Source organism: Mustelus asterias, unplaced genomic scaffold, assembly GCF_964213995.1.
Source record: "Mustelus asterias unplaced genomic scaffold, sMusAst1.hap1.1 HAP1_SCAFFOLD_876, whole genome shotgun sequence".
Lineage (NCBI taxonomy): Eukaryota > Metazoa > Chordata > Chondrichthyes > Carcharhiniformes > Triakidae > Mustelus > Mustelus asterias.
Window position 1 is genome coordinate 135,464 of NW_027590822.1, and position 18,406 is coordinate 153,869.

Here is an 18,406-nt window from a genome sequence, read left to right on the forward strand (position 1 = left end):
CAGACTGCCACCAATCCTCCCAGAATGCAGTGCGAGCGAGCGGCCTGCAGCGGTAACTCCGGGGAATCGGTGTTTACCATCCTTTCACTGGTACTGGGAGGGCTGCCAGGAAACAAGAGACAACCACACGACACACGAGCCCCTGAATAAACTTTGGTTTCCTGGCAGTTGCCGAGGAACAGGCCCCAGGCTTCCTCTCCAGAAAAAGCGCGCAAAGGTCAGAAAAACAAAACCACTTCTCCCTGTTCCGCGTTCAAAACAGTTACTACGAAAAAATGCAGGACGGGAGAAAGCAAAATGTTAAATACTTTCTGTACATTTTCTGCATAGTTTCCATTCTCTGTCAGACACTTTGGCCGAGGGTCAGCCTTAACTCCAAGTGTGAAACAATGGTGACAATCTCTCCCTGAGATACATCTGTCAGCATTCAGATAACTCCCTGAGAGAGAGAGGGGACTGAGAGACACCAGTCAGTGTACAGATATCTCCCTGAGAGAGAGAGGGGACTGAGAGACACCAGTCAGTGTACAGATATCTCCCTGAGAGAGAGAGGGGACTGAGAGACACCAGTCAGTGTACAGATATCGCCCTGAGTGAGAGAGGGGACTGAGAGACACCAGTCAGTGCACAGATATTTCCCTGAGAGAGAGAGGACTGAGAGACACCAGTCAGTGTACAGATATCTCCCTGAGAGAGAGAGGGGATTGAGAGACACCAGTCAGTGTCCAGATATCTCCCTGAGAGATGGGGCTGAGAGACACCAGTCGGTGTACAGATATCTCCCTGAGAGAGGGGGGACTGAGAGACACCAGTCAGTGTACTGATATCTCCCTGAGTGAGTGAGAGAGGGGACTGAGAGACACCAGTCAGTGCACAGATATCTCCCTGAGAGACACCAGTCAGTGTCCAGATATCTACTTGAGAGACAGAGGGGACAGAGAGACACTAGTCATTGTACAGATATCTCCCTGAGAGAGTGAGAGGGGATTGAGAGACACCAGTCAGTGTACAGATATCTCCCTGAGAGAGATGGGGCTGAGAGACACCAGTCAATGTACAGATATCTCCCTGAGTGAGAGAGGGGACTGAGAGACACCAGTCAGTGCACAGATATTTCCCTGAGAGAGAGAGGACTGAGAGACACCAGTCAGTGTACAGACATCTCCCTGAGAGAGAGAGGGGATTGAGAGACACCAGTCAGTGTCCAGATATCTCCCTGAGAGATGGGGCTGAGAGACACCAGTCGGTGTACAGATATCTCCCTGAGAGAGGGGGGACTGAGAGACACCAGTCAGTGTACAGATATCTCCCTGAGTGAGTGAGAGAGGGGACTGAGAGACACCAGTCAGTGCACAGATATCTCCCTGAGAGACACCAGTCAGTGTCCAGATATCTCCTTGAGAGACAGAGGGGACAGAGAGACACTAGTCATTGTACAGATATCTCCCTGAGAGAGTGAGAGGGGATTGAGAGACACCAGTCAGTGTACAGATATCTCCCTGAGAGAGATGGGGCTGAGAGACACCAGTCAATGTACAGATATCTCCCTGAGAGAGAAGGGACAGAGAGACACCAATCAGTGTACAGATATCTCCCTGAGAGAGAGGGGATTGAGAGACACCAGTCAGTGAACAGATATCTCCCTGAGAGACACCAGTCAGTGTCCATATATCTCCTTGAGAGACAGAGGGGACAGAGAGACACTAGTCATTGTACAGATATCTCCCTGAGAGAGTGAGAGGGGATTGAGAGACACCAGTCAGTGTACAGATATCTCCCTGAGAGAGATGGGGCTGAGAGACACCAGTCAATGTACAGATATCTCCCTGAGAGAGAAGGGACAGAGAGACACCAATCAGTGTACAGATATCTCCCTGAGAGAGAGGGGATTGAGAGACACCAGTCAGTGAACAGATATCTCCCTGAGAGACACCAGTCAGTGTCCATATATCTCCTTGAGAGACAGAGGGGACAGAGAGACACTAGTCATTGTACAGATATCTCCCTGAGAGTGAGAGGGGATTGAGAGACACCAGTCAGTGTACAGATATCTCCCTGAGAGAGATGGGGCTGAGAGACACCAGTCAGTGTACCAGATATCTCCCTGATAGAGAGAGAGGGAACTGAGAGACACGGTAACACAGTGGTTAGCACTGCTGCTTCACAGCTCCAGGGACCTGGGTTTGATTCCCGGCTTGGGTCACTGTCTGTGTGGAGTTTGCACATTCTCCTCGTGTCTGCGTGGGTTTCCTCCGGGTGCTCCGGTTTCCTCCCACAGTCCAAAGATGTGCGGGTTAGGTTGATTGGCCATGCTAAAATTGACCTTAGTGTCCTGGGATGTGTAAGTTACAGGGATTAGTGGGTAAATATGTAGGGATATGGGGGTAGGGCCTGGGTGGGATTGTGGTCGGTGCAGACTCGATGAGCCGAATGGCCTCCTTCTGTGCTGTAGGGTTTCTAAGATTCTAAGATTTCTAAGGCACCAGTCAGTGTACAGATATCTCCCTGAGAGTGAGAGGGGATTGAGAGACACCAGTCAGTGTACTGATATCTCCCTGAGAGTGAGAGGGGACTGAGAGACACCAGTCAGTGTACAGACATCTCCCTGAGAGAGGGAGAGAGGACTGAGAGACACCAGTCAGTGTACAGACATCTCCCTGAGAGTGAGGGAGGGGACTGAGAGACACCAGTCAGTGTACAGATATCTCTCTGAGAGAGAGGGAGGGGACTGAGAGACACCAGTCAGTGTACAGATATCTCTCTGAGAGAGAGGGAGGGGACTGAGAGACACCAGTCAGTGTACAGATATCTCCCTGAGAGAGAGAGAGAGAGAGAGAGAGGAGTGGGAAGAATGTAGAAGTCGCTCCCACAGTGGTGTTCCGCAGGGCTCTGTACTGGGACCTCTGCTATTTGTGATATATATAAATGATTTGGAAGAAGGTGTAACTGGTGTAATCAGCAAGTTTGCGGATGACACGAAGATGGCTGGAATTGCGGATAGCGAAGAGCATTGTCGGGCAATACAGCAGGATATAGATAGGCTGGAAAATTGGGTGGAGAGGTGGCAGATGGAGTTTAATCCGGATAAATGCGAAGTGATGCATTTTGGAAGAAATAATGTAGGGAGGAGTTATACAATAAATGGCAGAGTCATCAGGAGTATAGAAACACAGAGGGACCTAGGTGTGCAAGTCCACAAATCCTTGAAGGTGGCAACACAAGTGGAGAAGGTGGTGCAGAAGGCATATGGTATGCTTGCCTTTATAGGACGGGGTATAGAGTATAAAAGCTGGAGTCTGATGATGCAGCTGTATAGAACGCTGGTTAGGCCACATTTGGAGTACTGCGTCCAGTTCTGGTCGCCGCACTACCAGAAGGACGTGGAGGCATTGGAGAGAGTGCAGAGAAGGTTTACCAGGATGTTGCCTGGTATGGAGGGTCTTAGCTATGAGGAGAGATTGGGTAGACTGGGGTTGTTCTCCTTGGAAAGACGGAGAATGAGGGGAGATCTAATAGAGGTATACAAGATTATGAAGGGTATAGATAAGGTGAACAGTGGGAAGCTTTTTCCCAGGTCGGAGGTGACAATTATGAGGGGTCACGGGCTCAAGCTGAGAGGGGCGAGGTACAACTCAGACATCAGAGGGACGTTTTTTACACAGAGGGTGGTGGGGGCCTGGAATGCGCTGCCAAGTAGGGTGGTGGAGGCAGACACGCTGACATCGTTTAAGACTTACCTGGATAGTCACATGAGCAGCCTGGGAATGGAGGGATACAAACGATTGGTCTAGTTGGACTAAGGAGCGGCACAGGCTTGGAGGGCCGAAGGGCCTGTTTCCTGTGCTGTACTGTTCTTTGTTCTTTGGAGTGGGGAGGATGTGGAAGTCGCTCCCACAGGGAGTGGTTGAGGTGAATCGTGTCGCTCTGTTTAAGGGTGGAAGCTGGATAAACACATGCGGGAGGAAGGAATAGAAGGATGTGGGGAATGGGGAGGGGGAAGAAGTCGGGAATGTGGGAGGAACATAGTATGGGGGCAGGATCACCGACATAGAGGGGCCAAATAGCTTGTTTCTGGGTGACACAATTCTCCATGTACAGTTCCCAGAGACAGAACCCCGAACCCGTCTCCCACTGATTCGATAGATGGCCGATTAACTCAGTTCCTTCTGTCTCTTCGATCCTTCCCCTGGACAGGCAAATGTAACCACCGTTGATGCCGTTAATCGCTCTCACACAAAGACTTTTATGTGGCACCTTCCCCAGAGCCTTCTGTCAACACTACCTGTGGAGAGGCAGTCCCTCAGCGCTGCTGGGGCTGGGGGGCTATCGCATGGGGCTTCTGCCACTAGTGTTGGGGATTCCCAAACCCTCGCCAGGGTTTGGTAACAAGGCAGAGAGGTAAGAGCCCCCACACCCACCCCCATGTCCACCCAGACTAGCTCCGGCTGCCTATCTGGACTTCACAGAGAGTTACTCACCTTCGCCCACTGGTGGTGGCAGCTGGGAGGACGCTGACTTGTAGCTGCTTCGAGTGTAGACGGAGGATGTGGAACCCAGCCGCGCCTTCTCGGGGCGGGCGCCCGGGGACGTACAAATGGGCGCCGGCAGCGGACCTGGGTGGCTCTGGGCATTGCTGCAGGTGGCACCCCCATTGGCATACAGGGAGGGCACTCGCTTCGACGCTGTGTCACCCAAAACTGGCGCGGGCAACTCTGGCTGAGATATGGAGGTGTCTGCATCGCAAAAAAGAGAGAGAGAAAGAGAGCGAAAGAGAGAGAGAAAGAACGAGAGAGAGTTGATCAGTTCAACACAGTCACAAACAGATATCAAATGTCCCCATCAAACACTCCCAGGACAGGTACAGCATGGGGTTAGATATAGAGTAAAGCTCCCTCTACACTGTCCCCCATCAAACACTCCCAGGACAGGTACAGCACGGGGTTAGATACAGAGTAAAGCTCCCTCTACACTGTCCCCATCAAACACTCCCAGGACAGGTACAGCACAGGGTTAGATACAGAGTAAAGCTCCCTCTACACTGTCCCCATCAAACACTCCCAGGGCAGGTACAGCACGGGGTTAGATACAGAGTAAAGCTCCCTCTACACTGTCCCCATCAAACACTCCCAGGACAGGTACAGCACGGGGTTATACAGAGTAAAGCTCCCTCTACACTGTCCCCCATCAAACACTCCTAGGACAGGTACAGCACGGGGTTAGATACAGGGTAAAGCTCCCTCGACACTGTCCACATCAAACACTCCCAGGACAGGTACAGCAAGGGGTTAGACACAGAGTAAAGCTCCCTCTACACTGTCCCCCATCAAACACTCCCAGGGCAGGTACAGCAAGGGGTTAGATACAGAGTAAAGCTCCCTCTACACTGTCCCCCATCAAACACTCCCAGGACAGGTACAGCAAGGGGTTAGACACAGAGTAAAGCTCCCTCTACACTGTCCCCATCAAACACTCCCAGGGCAGGTACAGCATGGGGTTAGATACAGAGTAAAGCTCCCTCTACACTGTCCCCCATCAAACACTCCCAGGGCAGGTACAGCACGGGGTTAGATACAAAGTAAAGCTCCCTCTACACTGTCCCCCATCAAACACTCCCAGGGCAGGTACAGCACAGGGTTAGATACAGAGTAAAGCTCCCCCTACACTATCCCCATCAAACACTCCCAGGACAGGTACAGCAAGGGGTTAGACACAGAGTAAAGCTCCCTCTACACTGTCCCCCATCAAACACTCCCAGGGCAGGTACAGCATGGGGTTAGATACAGAGTAAAGCTCCCTCTACACTGTCCCCATCAAACACTCCCAGGACAGGTACAGCACGGGGTTAGATACAGAGTAAAGCTCCCTCTACACTGTCCCCATCAAACACTCCCAGGACAGGTACAGCACGGGGTTAGATACAAAGTAAAGCTCCCTCTACACTGTCCCCCATCAAACACTCCCAGGGCAGGTACAGCACGGGGTTAGATACAGGGTAAAGCTCCCTCGACACTGTCCACATCAAACACTCCCAGGACAGGTACAGCAAGGGGTTAGACACAGAGTAAAGCTCCCTCTACACTGTCCCCCATCAAACACTCCCAGGGCAGGTACAGCACGGTGTTAGATACAGAGTAAAGCTCCCTCTACACTGTCACCATCAAACACTCCCAGGACAGGTATAGCACGGGGTTAGATACAGAGTAAAGCTCCCTCTACACTGTCCCCATCAAACACTCCCAGGGCAGGTACAGCACGGGGTTAGATACAGAGTAAAGCTCCCTCTACACTATCCCCATCAAACACTCCCAGGACAGGTACAGCATGGGGTTAGATACAGAGTGAAGCTCCCTCTACACTATCCCCATCAAACACTCCCAGGACAGGTACAGCACAGGGTTAGATACAGAGTAAAGCTCCCTCTACACTATCCCCATCAAACACTCCCAGGACAGGTACAGCACGGGGTTAGATACAGAGTAAAGCTCCCTCTACACTGTCCCCATCAAACACTCCCAGGACAGGTACAGCACGGGGTTAGATACAGAGTAAAGCTCCCTCTACACTGTCCCCCATCAAACACTCCCAGGACAGGTACAGCACGGGGTTAGATACTGAGTAAAGCTCCCTCTACACTGTCCCCATCAAACACTCCCAGGACAGGTACAGCACGGGGTTAGATACAGAGTAAAGCTCCCTCTGCGCCCGATTAGCTAAGGGATTTACACAATGGGATCCTGCTGTGTGAAAATGGCCCTGTTTGGTGCCACAGAAGCAGGGAATGTCTGTTGGAATGCTTCATTAGATGGACAAGGTTTGGACAGGACAAGCCTGTGTTTAATTGCTGATTGTCCTCTCTGCACTGAGCTGTAATTGATGTTACATGGCCCCTGTGGGACGGACTTGTTCACAAACTCAGCAAGAAAGCTTTAAGTGGAGATGAAAGGTAGTGCGGGACTGAGTGGATGCATTTGTCTCCTTAGCATCAATCTTCATTACAGGCCTGTCTCATCCCCGCCTGGCACTCCCCCTCTCTCCTCCCTGTCTCTCTCACACACTGCACTGAATCTAGACGTCTGGGTGTGATCGCCTGAGAGACTGGATCTCGACGCTCACCCTCCCCCCCACGCCTTTCTGTACCCAGGAAGATGCCATTCCTCCCAACTGCTCCGTGCTAGCACTTACATTCCACATGAACCTCTGCCCACCCCGTTGATATCTTCAACACACTCTCTCTCTTCCTCTCTATCTTGCCATCGCATTCTCTCTCACACATTCTCTCTCTCTTGCTCTCACATTTTCTCTCTCATGCGTTTTCCCTCCCTCCTTCTCCCTTTCTCTCACACACCTCTCTCTCTTTCTCTCACACATTCTCTTTCTCTCTCTCACGTGTTTTCTCTCCCTTTCTCGTCCACGCATATTCTCTCTCCCATGCATTCACCCTCTCTCTTCCTCCCTTTCTCTCAGACGCTTCTCTCTCTTTTTCTCTCACATTCTCTCTCTCTTTCTCTCACTCACACATTCTCTTTCTCTCTCCCTCTCTCTTTCTCTCTTTCTCACTCACACATTCTCTCTCTTTCTCTCTCTCCCTCTCTCTCGCTCACTCACACATTCTCTCTCTTTCTCATACACTCATTCTCTCTCTCGTATTCTCTCTCTCAAGTGTTCTCCCTCCCTCTTTCTCGCATCCATTCCCTCTCTCTCTCTTTTTCTCACACATTTTCTCTCTCTCTCTCTCTCATCCATTCCCTCTCTCTCTTTCTTTCACACATTCTCTCTCTTTCTTTCACACATTCTCTCTCTCTCTCTCTTTCACACATTCTCTCTCTCTCTTTCTCTCACACATTCTCTCCCTCTTTCTCTCACATCCTCTCTCTCACATTCTCTCTCTCTCTTTCTCTCACACATTCTCTCTCTCTCTCTTTCACACACATTCTCTCTCTCTTTCTCTCACACATTCTCTCTCTCTCTCTCTTTCTTTCACACATTCTCTCTCTCTCTCTTTCACACATTCTCTCTCTCTCTTTCACACATTCTCTCTCTCTCTCTTTCTCTCACACGTTCTCTCTCTCTTTCTCTCACATCCTCTCTCTCACATTCTCTCTCTCTCTTCCACCCTTGCCCATTTTCCAGTTTGTCTGTGATGTGCCTCTGCCCACACTGGAGGAGCCGGAGAGGCAGCACGGATCGGGTGGGGGTGGGAGTCACTCTGTCCTGTAGCCCAGTGAGTAACAGCGGCCTCTGGGTGGAAGGAGCAACCCGGATCCCTCCTTTCCTGGCGGGGTGGTGGATGCGGAGCAGGGAGGTGGCCTGGCCTGGGCCGAATTTGGTTCTGCCCCCCAGGCTAGGTTGGCGAGGGGAGGGGGGAGGAGGGGAAGGGAGGGGGGAGGAGGCTGGCCTGGGCTGAGTTTGGTTCTGTCCCCAGGCCAGGCTGACGAGGGGAGGGGGGAGGAGGCCTGGCCTGCGGAGGGGGGCGGGGGGGGGGATCGTCTGTTTACCTCGTGGGGTGTCTGTGCTCGCTCCTCCTGGAGTGGGTATGAGCCGTGAGCTCTCGGTGCTGGTGAACTCGTCGCCAGTGATGGAGCGTTGGCTGTCCGACAGATATCCGTCTCCACCTTTGTCATCTGGTGTCAGAGCGAGAAAAGACGGGAGGTTAAAACTGGACATAATTAATAGCAGCAGCAATAGGCCATTCAGCCCTTTGAGCCTGTTACCCCAATCGATAGACCATAAGATATCGGAGCAGAATTAAACATTCGGCCCATCGAATCTGCTCTGCCATTCGATCACGGCTGATAAGTTTCCCAACCCAATTCTTTTCCCCGTAACCTTTGATCCCCTTGACCCGGCCTCCTCTGTGGCAACGAGTTCCACAGATTCACCAAACCCTCTGGCTGAAGAAATTCCTCCTCATCTCGGTTCTAAAAGGTCGTCCCTTTACTCTGAGGCCGGGCCCTCGGATCCGAGTCTCTCCCACTAATGGAAACATCTTCCTCACGTCCACTCCATCCAGGCCTTTCAGTATTCTGAGATCCCCCCTCATCCTTCTAAACTCCATCAAGTACAGACCCAGAATCCTCAGACGCTCCTCATACGTCAAGCTTTTCATTCCCGGGATCGTTCTCTGGACCCTCTCCAGGGCCGGCACATCCTTCCTTAGATACGGGGCCCAAAATTGCTCCCAATATTCCAAATGTGGCCTGACAGAGCCTTATAAAGCCTCAGCAGTACATTCCTGCCTGGCTGATCTGACTGAGGCCTAAACTCCTATTTTCCTAACTGTCCCCCGGTTCCCCCCTCTCCCCCATAACCCCTCGGCCACCCCCCCTCACCCCCTTGTCGATCAAAAATCTGTCTAACTCGACCTTGAATATATTCAGTGAGCCACAGCCCCCACGAGAGGGGGAAACATCCTCTCAGCATCCACCCTGTCAAACCCCCCCCTCAGAATCGGAGATGTTTCAATAAGATCCCCTCTCATTCTTCTAAACTCCAATGGGTTCAGGCCCCGACCTGCTCAACCTTCTCCTCATGAGACAAACCCCCCCCCCCTTCACCCCAGGAATCGGCCCAGTGAACCTTCTCTGAACGGCCTCCGATGCAGTTTGTTATTAAATTTGAAGGACTGGCTTTGTCCGTGTGGAATGGCGTTGGAGGATTGGGGCGGTGTTAATATACAGAGGACTTAGGAGCAAGAGGAGGGCCATTCGGCCCATCGAGCCTATTCGGTAAGATCATGTCTGATCTGTAACCTCATTCCCGCCGACCCCCCGATAACCTTTCACCCCCTCGTTAATCCAGACTCTATCCACCTCCGCCTTAAAAAGATTCCAAGACTCTGCTTCCCCCGCCTTCTGAGGAAGAGAGTTCCAGAGACTCAGCCCCCTCTGAGAGAAATCATTTCTCCTCATCTCCGTCTGCAATGGGCGACCCCCTTACTTTTAAACACTCACCCTCCCGCCCCCCCCACACCGAGTTCTCGACTCTCCCGCAAGAGGAAACATCCTCTCCACATCCACCCTGTCAAGAAACCCCCTCAGGATCTGAAAGGTTTGGATCGAGTCGTCTCTTACTCTTCTAAACTGCAGCGGATACAAGCCTAACCTGTCCGACCTTTCCACTCCACTCAAGTTGTTTTGTTTCTTAAAGACTTGATTCGTTGTAAGTATTCGCATTCCAACCATTATTCATGTAAATTGAGTCTGTGTCTTTATATGCTCTGTTTGTGAACAGAATTCCCACTCACCTGAAGAAGGGGTCTTGCAGCTCCGAAAGCTTGTGTGGCTTTTGCTACCAAATAAACCTGTTGGACTTTAACCTGGTGTTGTTAAACTTCTTACTGTCCAACGCCGGCATCTCCACATCACAACCTTTCCTCATCAGACAACCCACCCATTCCAAGGATCTCCCAGAAACGTATAAAATTCTAACGGGATTATAGATCATTGAATCATAGAATCCGACAGTGTAGAAGAAGGCCATTCGGCCCATCAAGTCTGCACCAACCACAATCCCACTCAGGCCCTATCCCCGTCCGTAACCCCATGCATGTACCCTGCTAATCCCCCTGACACTAAGGGGCAATTTAGCACGGCCAATTCTCCCAACCTACACTTCTTTGGACACTAAGGGGCAATTTAGCACGGCCAATCCACCCAACCTGCAGTGTGGGAGGAAACTGGAGCACCCAGAGGAAACCCACACAGACACAGGGAGAATGTGCAAACTCCATACAGACAGTGGCCCAAGCCAGGAATTGAACCCAACCCCTGGCGTTGTGAGGCAGCAGTGCTAACCCACTGTGCCACCGTGCCGCCCCTTAGATTAGACAGGGTCGATTCAGAAAGAATGTTCCCGATGGTGGGGGAGTCCAGAACTAGGGGTCACAGTTTGAGGATAAGGGGTAAACTTTTTAGGACTGAGATGAGGAGAAATTTCTTCACCCAGAGGGTGGTGAATGTGTGGAATTCACTCCCACAGAAAGTAGTTGGTGCCAAAACGTGTGATTTCGAGAAGAAATTAGATATCGCTCTTGGGGCTAAAGGGATCGAAGGATATGGGGGGAAGGGGGAATCAGGATATTCATAGAATCCTAGAATCCCTACAGTGAAGAAGGAGGCCATTCGGCCCATTGAGTTAGTACCAACCACAATCCCACCCAGGCCCTATTTCCGTAACCCTCATTTACCCTGCTAATCCCCTGACACTAGGGTCAATTTAGCATGACCAATCCACCTAACCTGCACATCTTTGGACACTAAGGGATAATTTAGCATGACCAATCCACCTAACCTGGACATCTTTGGACACTAAGGGATAATTTAGCATGGCCAATCCACCTAAACCTGGACATCTTTGGAAACTAAGGGATAATTTAGCATGGCCAATCCACCTAACCTGCACATCTTTGGACACTAAGGGATAATTTAGCATGGCCAATCCACCTAACCTGCACATCTTTGGACACTAAGGGATAATTTAGCATGGCCAATCCACCTAACCTGGACATCTTTGGACACTAAGGGATAATTTAGCATGACCAATCCACCTAACCTGCACATCTTTGGACACTAAGGGATAATTTAGCATGGCCAATCCACCTAACCTGCACATCTTTGGACACTAAGGGATAATTTAGCATGGCCAATCCACCTAACCTGCACATCTTTGGACACTAAGGGATAATTTAGCATGACCAATCCACCTAACCTGCACATCTTTGGACTGTGGGAGGAAACCGGAGCACCCGGAGGAAACCCACACAGACACGGGGAGAGCGTGCAGATTCCACACAGACAATGATATTGAATTCGATGATCATAATGAATGGTGGAGCAGGTTCGAAGCCCAAATGGCCTACTCCTGCTTCTAGTTTCTGTGTTTCGGAGTCTGGTAAATATTCTCTGTACCACTTCCAACACATTTATATCTTTACTTATACAAGGAGACCAATACTGTACACAATACTCCGGATGTGGCCTCAGTAGTGCCCTGTCTGATGTCAGAACTGACTTAATGTTACATCAAGGTTAATCACTTCTTAATATTCGAGCTTTGGCTGGCAGGGGGGGAGATACATTATGCCGTCTGCCTGGAGATGCCTGGGGGAATTGTCTAACTTCCAGAGCAGGAGACGTCTTAATGACCTCTCGCGATGGAACTGCCGAGGTGTCCATTAAGGGCCAGGTGGAGGCTTGGTGTGAAGGAACTGCACGTTTAAGATGGGTTCTGCCCCCTCCTTCCCCTGTGGGATATGGGGGCAACCGCAATTTTAGCTGGGACAGGCCAAGGCCCGGAAATTTCCGGATAGTCGGCGGTGGGGGAGGGGAGGTTTTTCCTTCCCACCCTCTAACGTGTCATAAAATCATAGCAGGGAGGAGCAGGAGTGGGCCATTCGGCCCTTCATTCCTGCCTTGCCATCCAGTATGATCATGGCTGACACCCTCTATCTCAATGCCACACACCCCACGCTCTCCCCAAACCCCCCTGGACACCTCCTGAATCTAAAAATCTATTTCCTTCTTAAATATATTCAGTAATTTGGCCCCCACAGCTTTCTGTGGTGGAGAATTCCACTGTTTCACCACCCTCCGAGTGAAGACATTTCTCCCAATCTCTATCCTAAATGGCCTCCCCCGTACCCTGAGACTGGGACCCCCTGTTCTCGACCCCTCCCCAGAGGAAACAACATCCCGGCACCCAGTCTGCCCAGCCCAGTCAGAATTTTATACATTTCAATGAGATCCCCCCTCATTCTTCTAAATCCCAGTGAATACAGGCCCGGTCGACCCAATCTCTCCCCATAGGACAATCCTGCCATCCCAGGAATAAAACCCAATACAGGCCCGGTCGACCCAATCTCTCCCAATAGGACAATCCTGCCATCCCAGGAATAAATCCCAATACAGGCCCGGTCGACCCAATCTCTCCCCATAGGACAATCCTGCCATCCCAGGAATAAATCCCAATACAGGCCCGGTCGACCCAATCTCTCCCCATAGGACAATGCTGCCATCCCAGGAATAAATCCCAATACAGGCCCGGTCGACCCAATCTCTCCCCATAGGACAATCCTGCCATCCCAGGAATAAATCCCAATACAGGCCCGGTCGACCCAATCTCTCCCCATAGGACAATCCTGCCATCCCAGGAATAAATCCCAATACAGGCCCGGTCGACCCAATCTCTCCCCATAGGACAATCCTGCCATCCCAGGAATAAATCCCAATACAGGCCCGGTCGACCCAATCTCTCCCCATAGGACAATCCTGCCATCCCAGGAATAAATCCCAATACAGGCCTGGTCGACCCAATCTCTCCCCATAGGACAATCCTGCCATCCCAGGAATAAATCCCAATACAGGCCCGGCCGACCCAATCTCTCCCCATAGGACAATCCTGCCATCCCAGGAATAAATCCCAATACAGGCCTGGTCGACCCAATCTCTCCCCATAGGACAATCCTGCCATCCCAGGAATAAATCCCAATACAGGCCCGGTCGACCCAATCTCTCCCCATAGGACAATGCTGCCATCCCAGGGATAAATTCCAGTGAATACAGGCCCGGTCGACCCAATCTCTCCCCATAGGACAATCCTGCCATCCCAGGAATAAATCCCAATACAGGCCCGGTCGACCCAATCTCTCCCCATAGGACAATCCTGCCATCCCAGGAATAAATCCCAATACAGGCCCGGTCGACCCAATCTCTCCCCATAGGACAATCCTGCCATCCCAGGAATAAATCCCAATACAGGCCCGGTCGACCTAATCTCTCCCCATAGGACAATCCTGCCATCGCAGGAATAAATCCCAATACAGGCCCGGTCGACCCAATCTCTCCCCATAGGACAATGCTGCCATCCCAGGGATAAATTCCAGTGAACACAGGCCTGGTCGACCCAATCTCTCCCCATAGGACAATCCTGCCATCCCAGGAATAAATCCCAATACAGGCCCGGTCGACCCAATCTCTCCCCATAGGACAATCCTGCCATCCCAGGAATAAATCCCAATACAGGCCCGGTCGACCCAATCTCTCCCCATAGGACAATCCTGCCATCCCAGGGATAAATCCAAGTGAATACAGGCCTGGTCGACCCAATCTCTCCCCATAGGACAATCCTGCCATCCCAGGAATCAGTCTGGTGAACCATCGCTGCGCTCCCTCCATGGCAAGTATATCCTTTCTTAGATAAAGAGACCAAAAGCCCGCACGATACTCCAGGTGTGGTCTCGCCAAGGCCTTGTACAGCTGTAGTTAGATATCCTTACTCCTGTACTCACCAATAATCATAGAAACCCTACAGTACAGAAAGAGGCCATTCGGCCCATCGAGTCTGCACCGACCACAATCCCACCCAGGCCCTACCCTCAATACTTCAGACCCGCGGCCATTTAATGCTCTGAGGAGCCTTAACTGGCCGGAGACAGGTTTTTGGCCCATCTCACAGGAGTACTCGGGTCTGGGAATGCCAGGAGCAGCAATGAAGATGTACTGCCATTTCTACCCACTACGCCAGGCCTCCTACCCCAGCCACTACTTCCCCTCTCCCTCCTCATCTCCCATTTCCTTCTATCCCTGTCTTCCTTCTTATTTTGTTCATTCGTGTCGCTGGCTGGGCCAGCATTTATTGCCCATCCCTAGTTGCCCTTGAACCGAGTGTCTCACTCGGCCATTTCAGAGGGCAATCGACAGTCGACCACATTGTTGTGGCTCTGGAGTCACATGTAGGCCAGACCAGGTAAGGACATAAGTGAACCAGATGGGATTTTCCAACAATCGACAATGGTTTCATGGTCATCAGTAGATTCTTAATTCCAGATTTTTTTTGACTGAATTAAAATTCCACCAACTGCTGTGGTGGGATTCGAACCCGGGTCCCCAGAACGTTCGCGGAGTTGCTGGATTAATAGGGGCGGCACGGTAGCACAGTGGTTAGCACTGCTGCTTCATAGCTCCAGGGGCCTGGGTTCGATTCCTGGATTGGGTCACTGTCTGTGTGGAGTTTGCACATTCTCCTCGTGTCTGCGTGGGTTTCCTCCGGGTGCTCCGGTTTCCTCCCACACTCCAAAGATGTGCTGGTTAGGTTGATTGGCCAGGTTAAAAATTGCCCCTTAGTGTCCTGAGATGCGTAGGTTAGAGGGATTAGTGGGTAACTATGTAGGGATATGGGGGTAGGGCCTGGGTGGGATTGTGGTCTGTGCAGACTTGATGGGCCGAATGGCCTCTTTCTGTACTGTAGGGGTTCTATGATATTTCTATGAATAGTCTAGCGAGAATACCACGAGGCCATCTTTTCTGTACCCTCTCCAAAGCCTCCACGTCCTTCTGGTAGTGGCGACAAGAACAGTACCCAATATTCCAAATGCGGCCTAACTACAATTTGATTCGAACCTGGGTCCCCAGAAAGTTAGCTGAGTTTCTGTTCTCCCTATCCCACTTGGAATACTGTGCACAGTTCCGGTCTCCCTATCCCACATGGAATACTGTGCACAGTTCCGGTCTCCCTATCCCACTTGGAATACTGTGCACAGTTCCGGTCTCCCTATCCCACTTGGAATACTGTGCACAGTTCCGGTCTCCCTATCCCACTTGGAATACTGTGCACAGTTCCGGTCTCCCTATCCCACTTGGAATACTGTGCACAGTTCCGGTCTCCCTATCCCACATGGAATACTGTGCACAGTTCCGGTCTCCCTATCCCACTTGGAATACTGTGCACAGTTCCAGTCTCCCTATCCCACTTGGAATACTGTGCACAGTTCCGGTCTCCGTATCCCACTTGGAATACTATGCACTGTTCCCATCTCTATATCCCACTTGGAGTACTATGCACTGTTCCCGTCTCTATATCCCACTTGGAATACTGTGCACAGTTCCGGTCTCCGTATCCCATTTGGAATACTGTGCACAGTTCCGGTCTCCCTATCCCACTTGGAACACTGTGCACAGTTCCGGTCGCTGTATCCCACTTGGAATACTGTGCACAGTTCCAGTCTCCCTATCCCACTTGGAATACTGTGCACAGTTCCGGTCTCCCTATCCCACTTGGAATACTGTGCACAGTTCCAGTCTTCCAATCCCACTTGGAATACCGTAGACAGGTACGACCTTCATATATGGGGGCACTGGACAATATCCCAAAATAATTGAGCCTGCCTCACACTCCTTCCCCATATCCCTTACACCCCAGGGTGGCCAGGGACTGGCCTCAGGGAACATCTCATCCCAATCCGTGACCCGAACAACTCTGGCACCCACGCATGCCCAGTTGCCCAGTCTGGCCAGCCTCGGTGACAGAGTGAGATGGCGCACTCACCCTTACGGATGGCTTCTTTCCCAGCTTCCGTCTGGGAATCGCGTCCTGGGCAATGGACGAGGACTTTCTCAGACTCCGACATCCGGCGGTGGGGGTCGCTAAGGAACGTGGAAAGGGATCAGCCAAGAGCTGGAGCCGGGTGTAACGGCCAGTGGCCTAGAGGGAGAGAGAGAGAGAGAGGAGGTGAAAGCAAAATAAGCCGCAGGCTTCAATTACATTTATTTACAACACTCCCATGTGTTCCTATTCCCCTCCAACACCATTCCTTCTCCGACTGAAAGTTCCCGGGGTAGGTGAAGGATCACGATTTTAGAATGTTTTGGGAATTTTTGACATACACCATTTCGCAATGTAAGAAGCCTCAATCTTAGGCCCACTTTCCCTCCATTTTACATTGCTTTAGCTTCCACCTTACTCAAAATCCACCCAAGAATCCTTCCCAAGTCATAGAATCCCTGCAGTGACCATTTGGCCCATCGAGTCTGTGCTGACTCTCTGACAGAGTGCCTTACCCAGGCCCTCTCCCCCAGCCTATCCCTGTACATTTACTATGTACAGGCACGTTTCCCAGGCACATTTACTATGGCCAATCCACCTAACCTGCACATCTTTGGACACTAAGGGGCAATTTAGCATGGCCAATCCACCTAACCTGCATATCTTTGGACACTAAGGGGCAATTTAGCATGGCCAATCCACCTAACCCGCACATCTTTGGATACTAAGGGGCAATTTAGCATGGCCAATCCACCTAACCTACACATCTTTGGATACTAAGGGGCAATTTAGCATGGCCAATCCACCTAACCTGCACATCTTTGGACACTAAGGGGCAATTTAGCATGGCCAATCCACCTAACCCGCACATCTTTGGATACTAAGGGGCAATTTAGCATGGCCAATCCACCTTACCTACACATCTTTGGATACTAAGGGGCAATTTAGCATGGCCAATCCACCTAACCTGCACATCTTTGGACACTAAGGGGCAATTTAGCATGGCCAATCCACCTTACCTACACATCTTTGGATACTAAGGAGCAATTTAGCATGGCCAATCCACCCAACCTGCATATCTTTGGGCACTAAGGGGCAATTTAGCATGGCCAATCCACCCAATCTGCACATCTTTGGGCACTAAGGGTCAATTTAGCATGGCCAATCCACCTAACCTGCACATCTTTGGAGTGTGGGAGGAAACGGGAGCACCCGGAGGAAACCCACGCAGACACTGGGAGAACGTGCAAACTCCACACAGACAGTGACCCGAGGCCAGAATTGAACCCGGGTCCCTGGCGCTGTGAGGCAGCAATGCTAACCACTGTACCACCAAAACTTACACTAAGGTTGATATGAGACAAGGCATCTCGAGAATTTGTTATAATAGAGGTTAATCCAAACAAGTGCAAGGTGTTGCATTCTGGAAGATCAAATTCAGGTGTGAATTATACGGTAAACGGCAGAACGTGTAGAAGCATTGACATGCAGAGGGATCTGGGCGTACTGGTCCACGGGTCTCTGAAAGTGGCAACACAGGTGGATAAGGTGGTCAAGAAGGCATATGGCATGATTGCCTTTATCGGTCGGGGCACCGAGTATAAAAGTTGGCAAGTCATGTTGGCAGCTGTACAAAACTTTAGTTAGGCCGCATTTGGAATATTGCGTGCAGTTCTGGTCGCCACACTACCAGAAGGACATGGAAGCTTTGGAGAGAGTACAAAGATGTTGCCTGGTCTCGAGGGTGTTGGTTATGAGGAGAGGTTGAATAAACTAGAATTGTTTTGACTAGAAAGATGGAGGCTGAGGGGAGACCTGGTCTACAGAATGATGAGAGGCACAGACAGGGTGGATAGTCAGAGGCTTTTCCCCCAGGGTGGAAGTGTCAATTACAAGGGGGCACAGGTTCAAGGTGAGAGGGGGGAAGTTTAGGGGCAACATGTGGGGAAAGCTTTTCACACAAGAAGGTGGGTGCCTGGAACGTGTTGGCAGTGAAGGTGGTGGAAGCGGGCACAATAGCAACACTCAAGGGGTATCTTGATAGGCACATGAACGGGAGGTGAATAGAGGGATAGAAAACACGTATCGG

At 51.1% G+C, this 18,406-nt stretch overlaps 1 protein-coding gene across 1 annotated transcript in view; it reads right to left on the reverse strand.

Annotated features, from left to right (window-relative positions):
• The window catches only part of LOC144487564 (uncharacterized), a 29,374-nt gene extending 12,972 nt beyond the window's left edge, over window positions 1-16,402 (reverse strand). The window contains exons 1-3 of the mRNA XM_078205647.1: window positions 16,321-16,402; window positions 8,496-8,621; window positions 4,479-4,733 (exon numbers count right to left, since the gene is read on the reverse strand). Coding sequence (XP_078061773.1) covers window positions 4,479-4,733; window positions 8,496-8,621; window positions 16,321-16,402 — 463 coding nt within the window. The remainder of the gene's footprint in view (window positions 1-4,478; window positions 4,734-8,495; window positions 8,622-16,320) is intronic.
• Window positions 16,403-18,406: the final 2,004 nt, after the last annotated feature.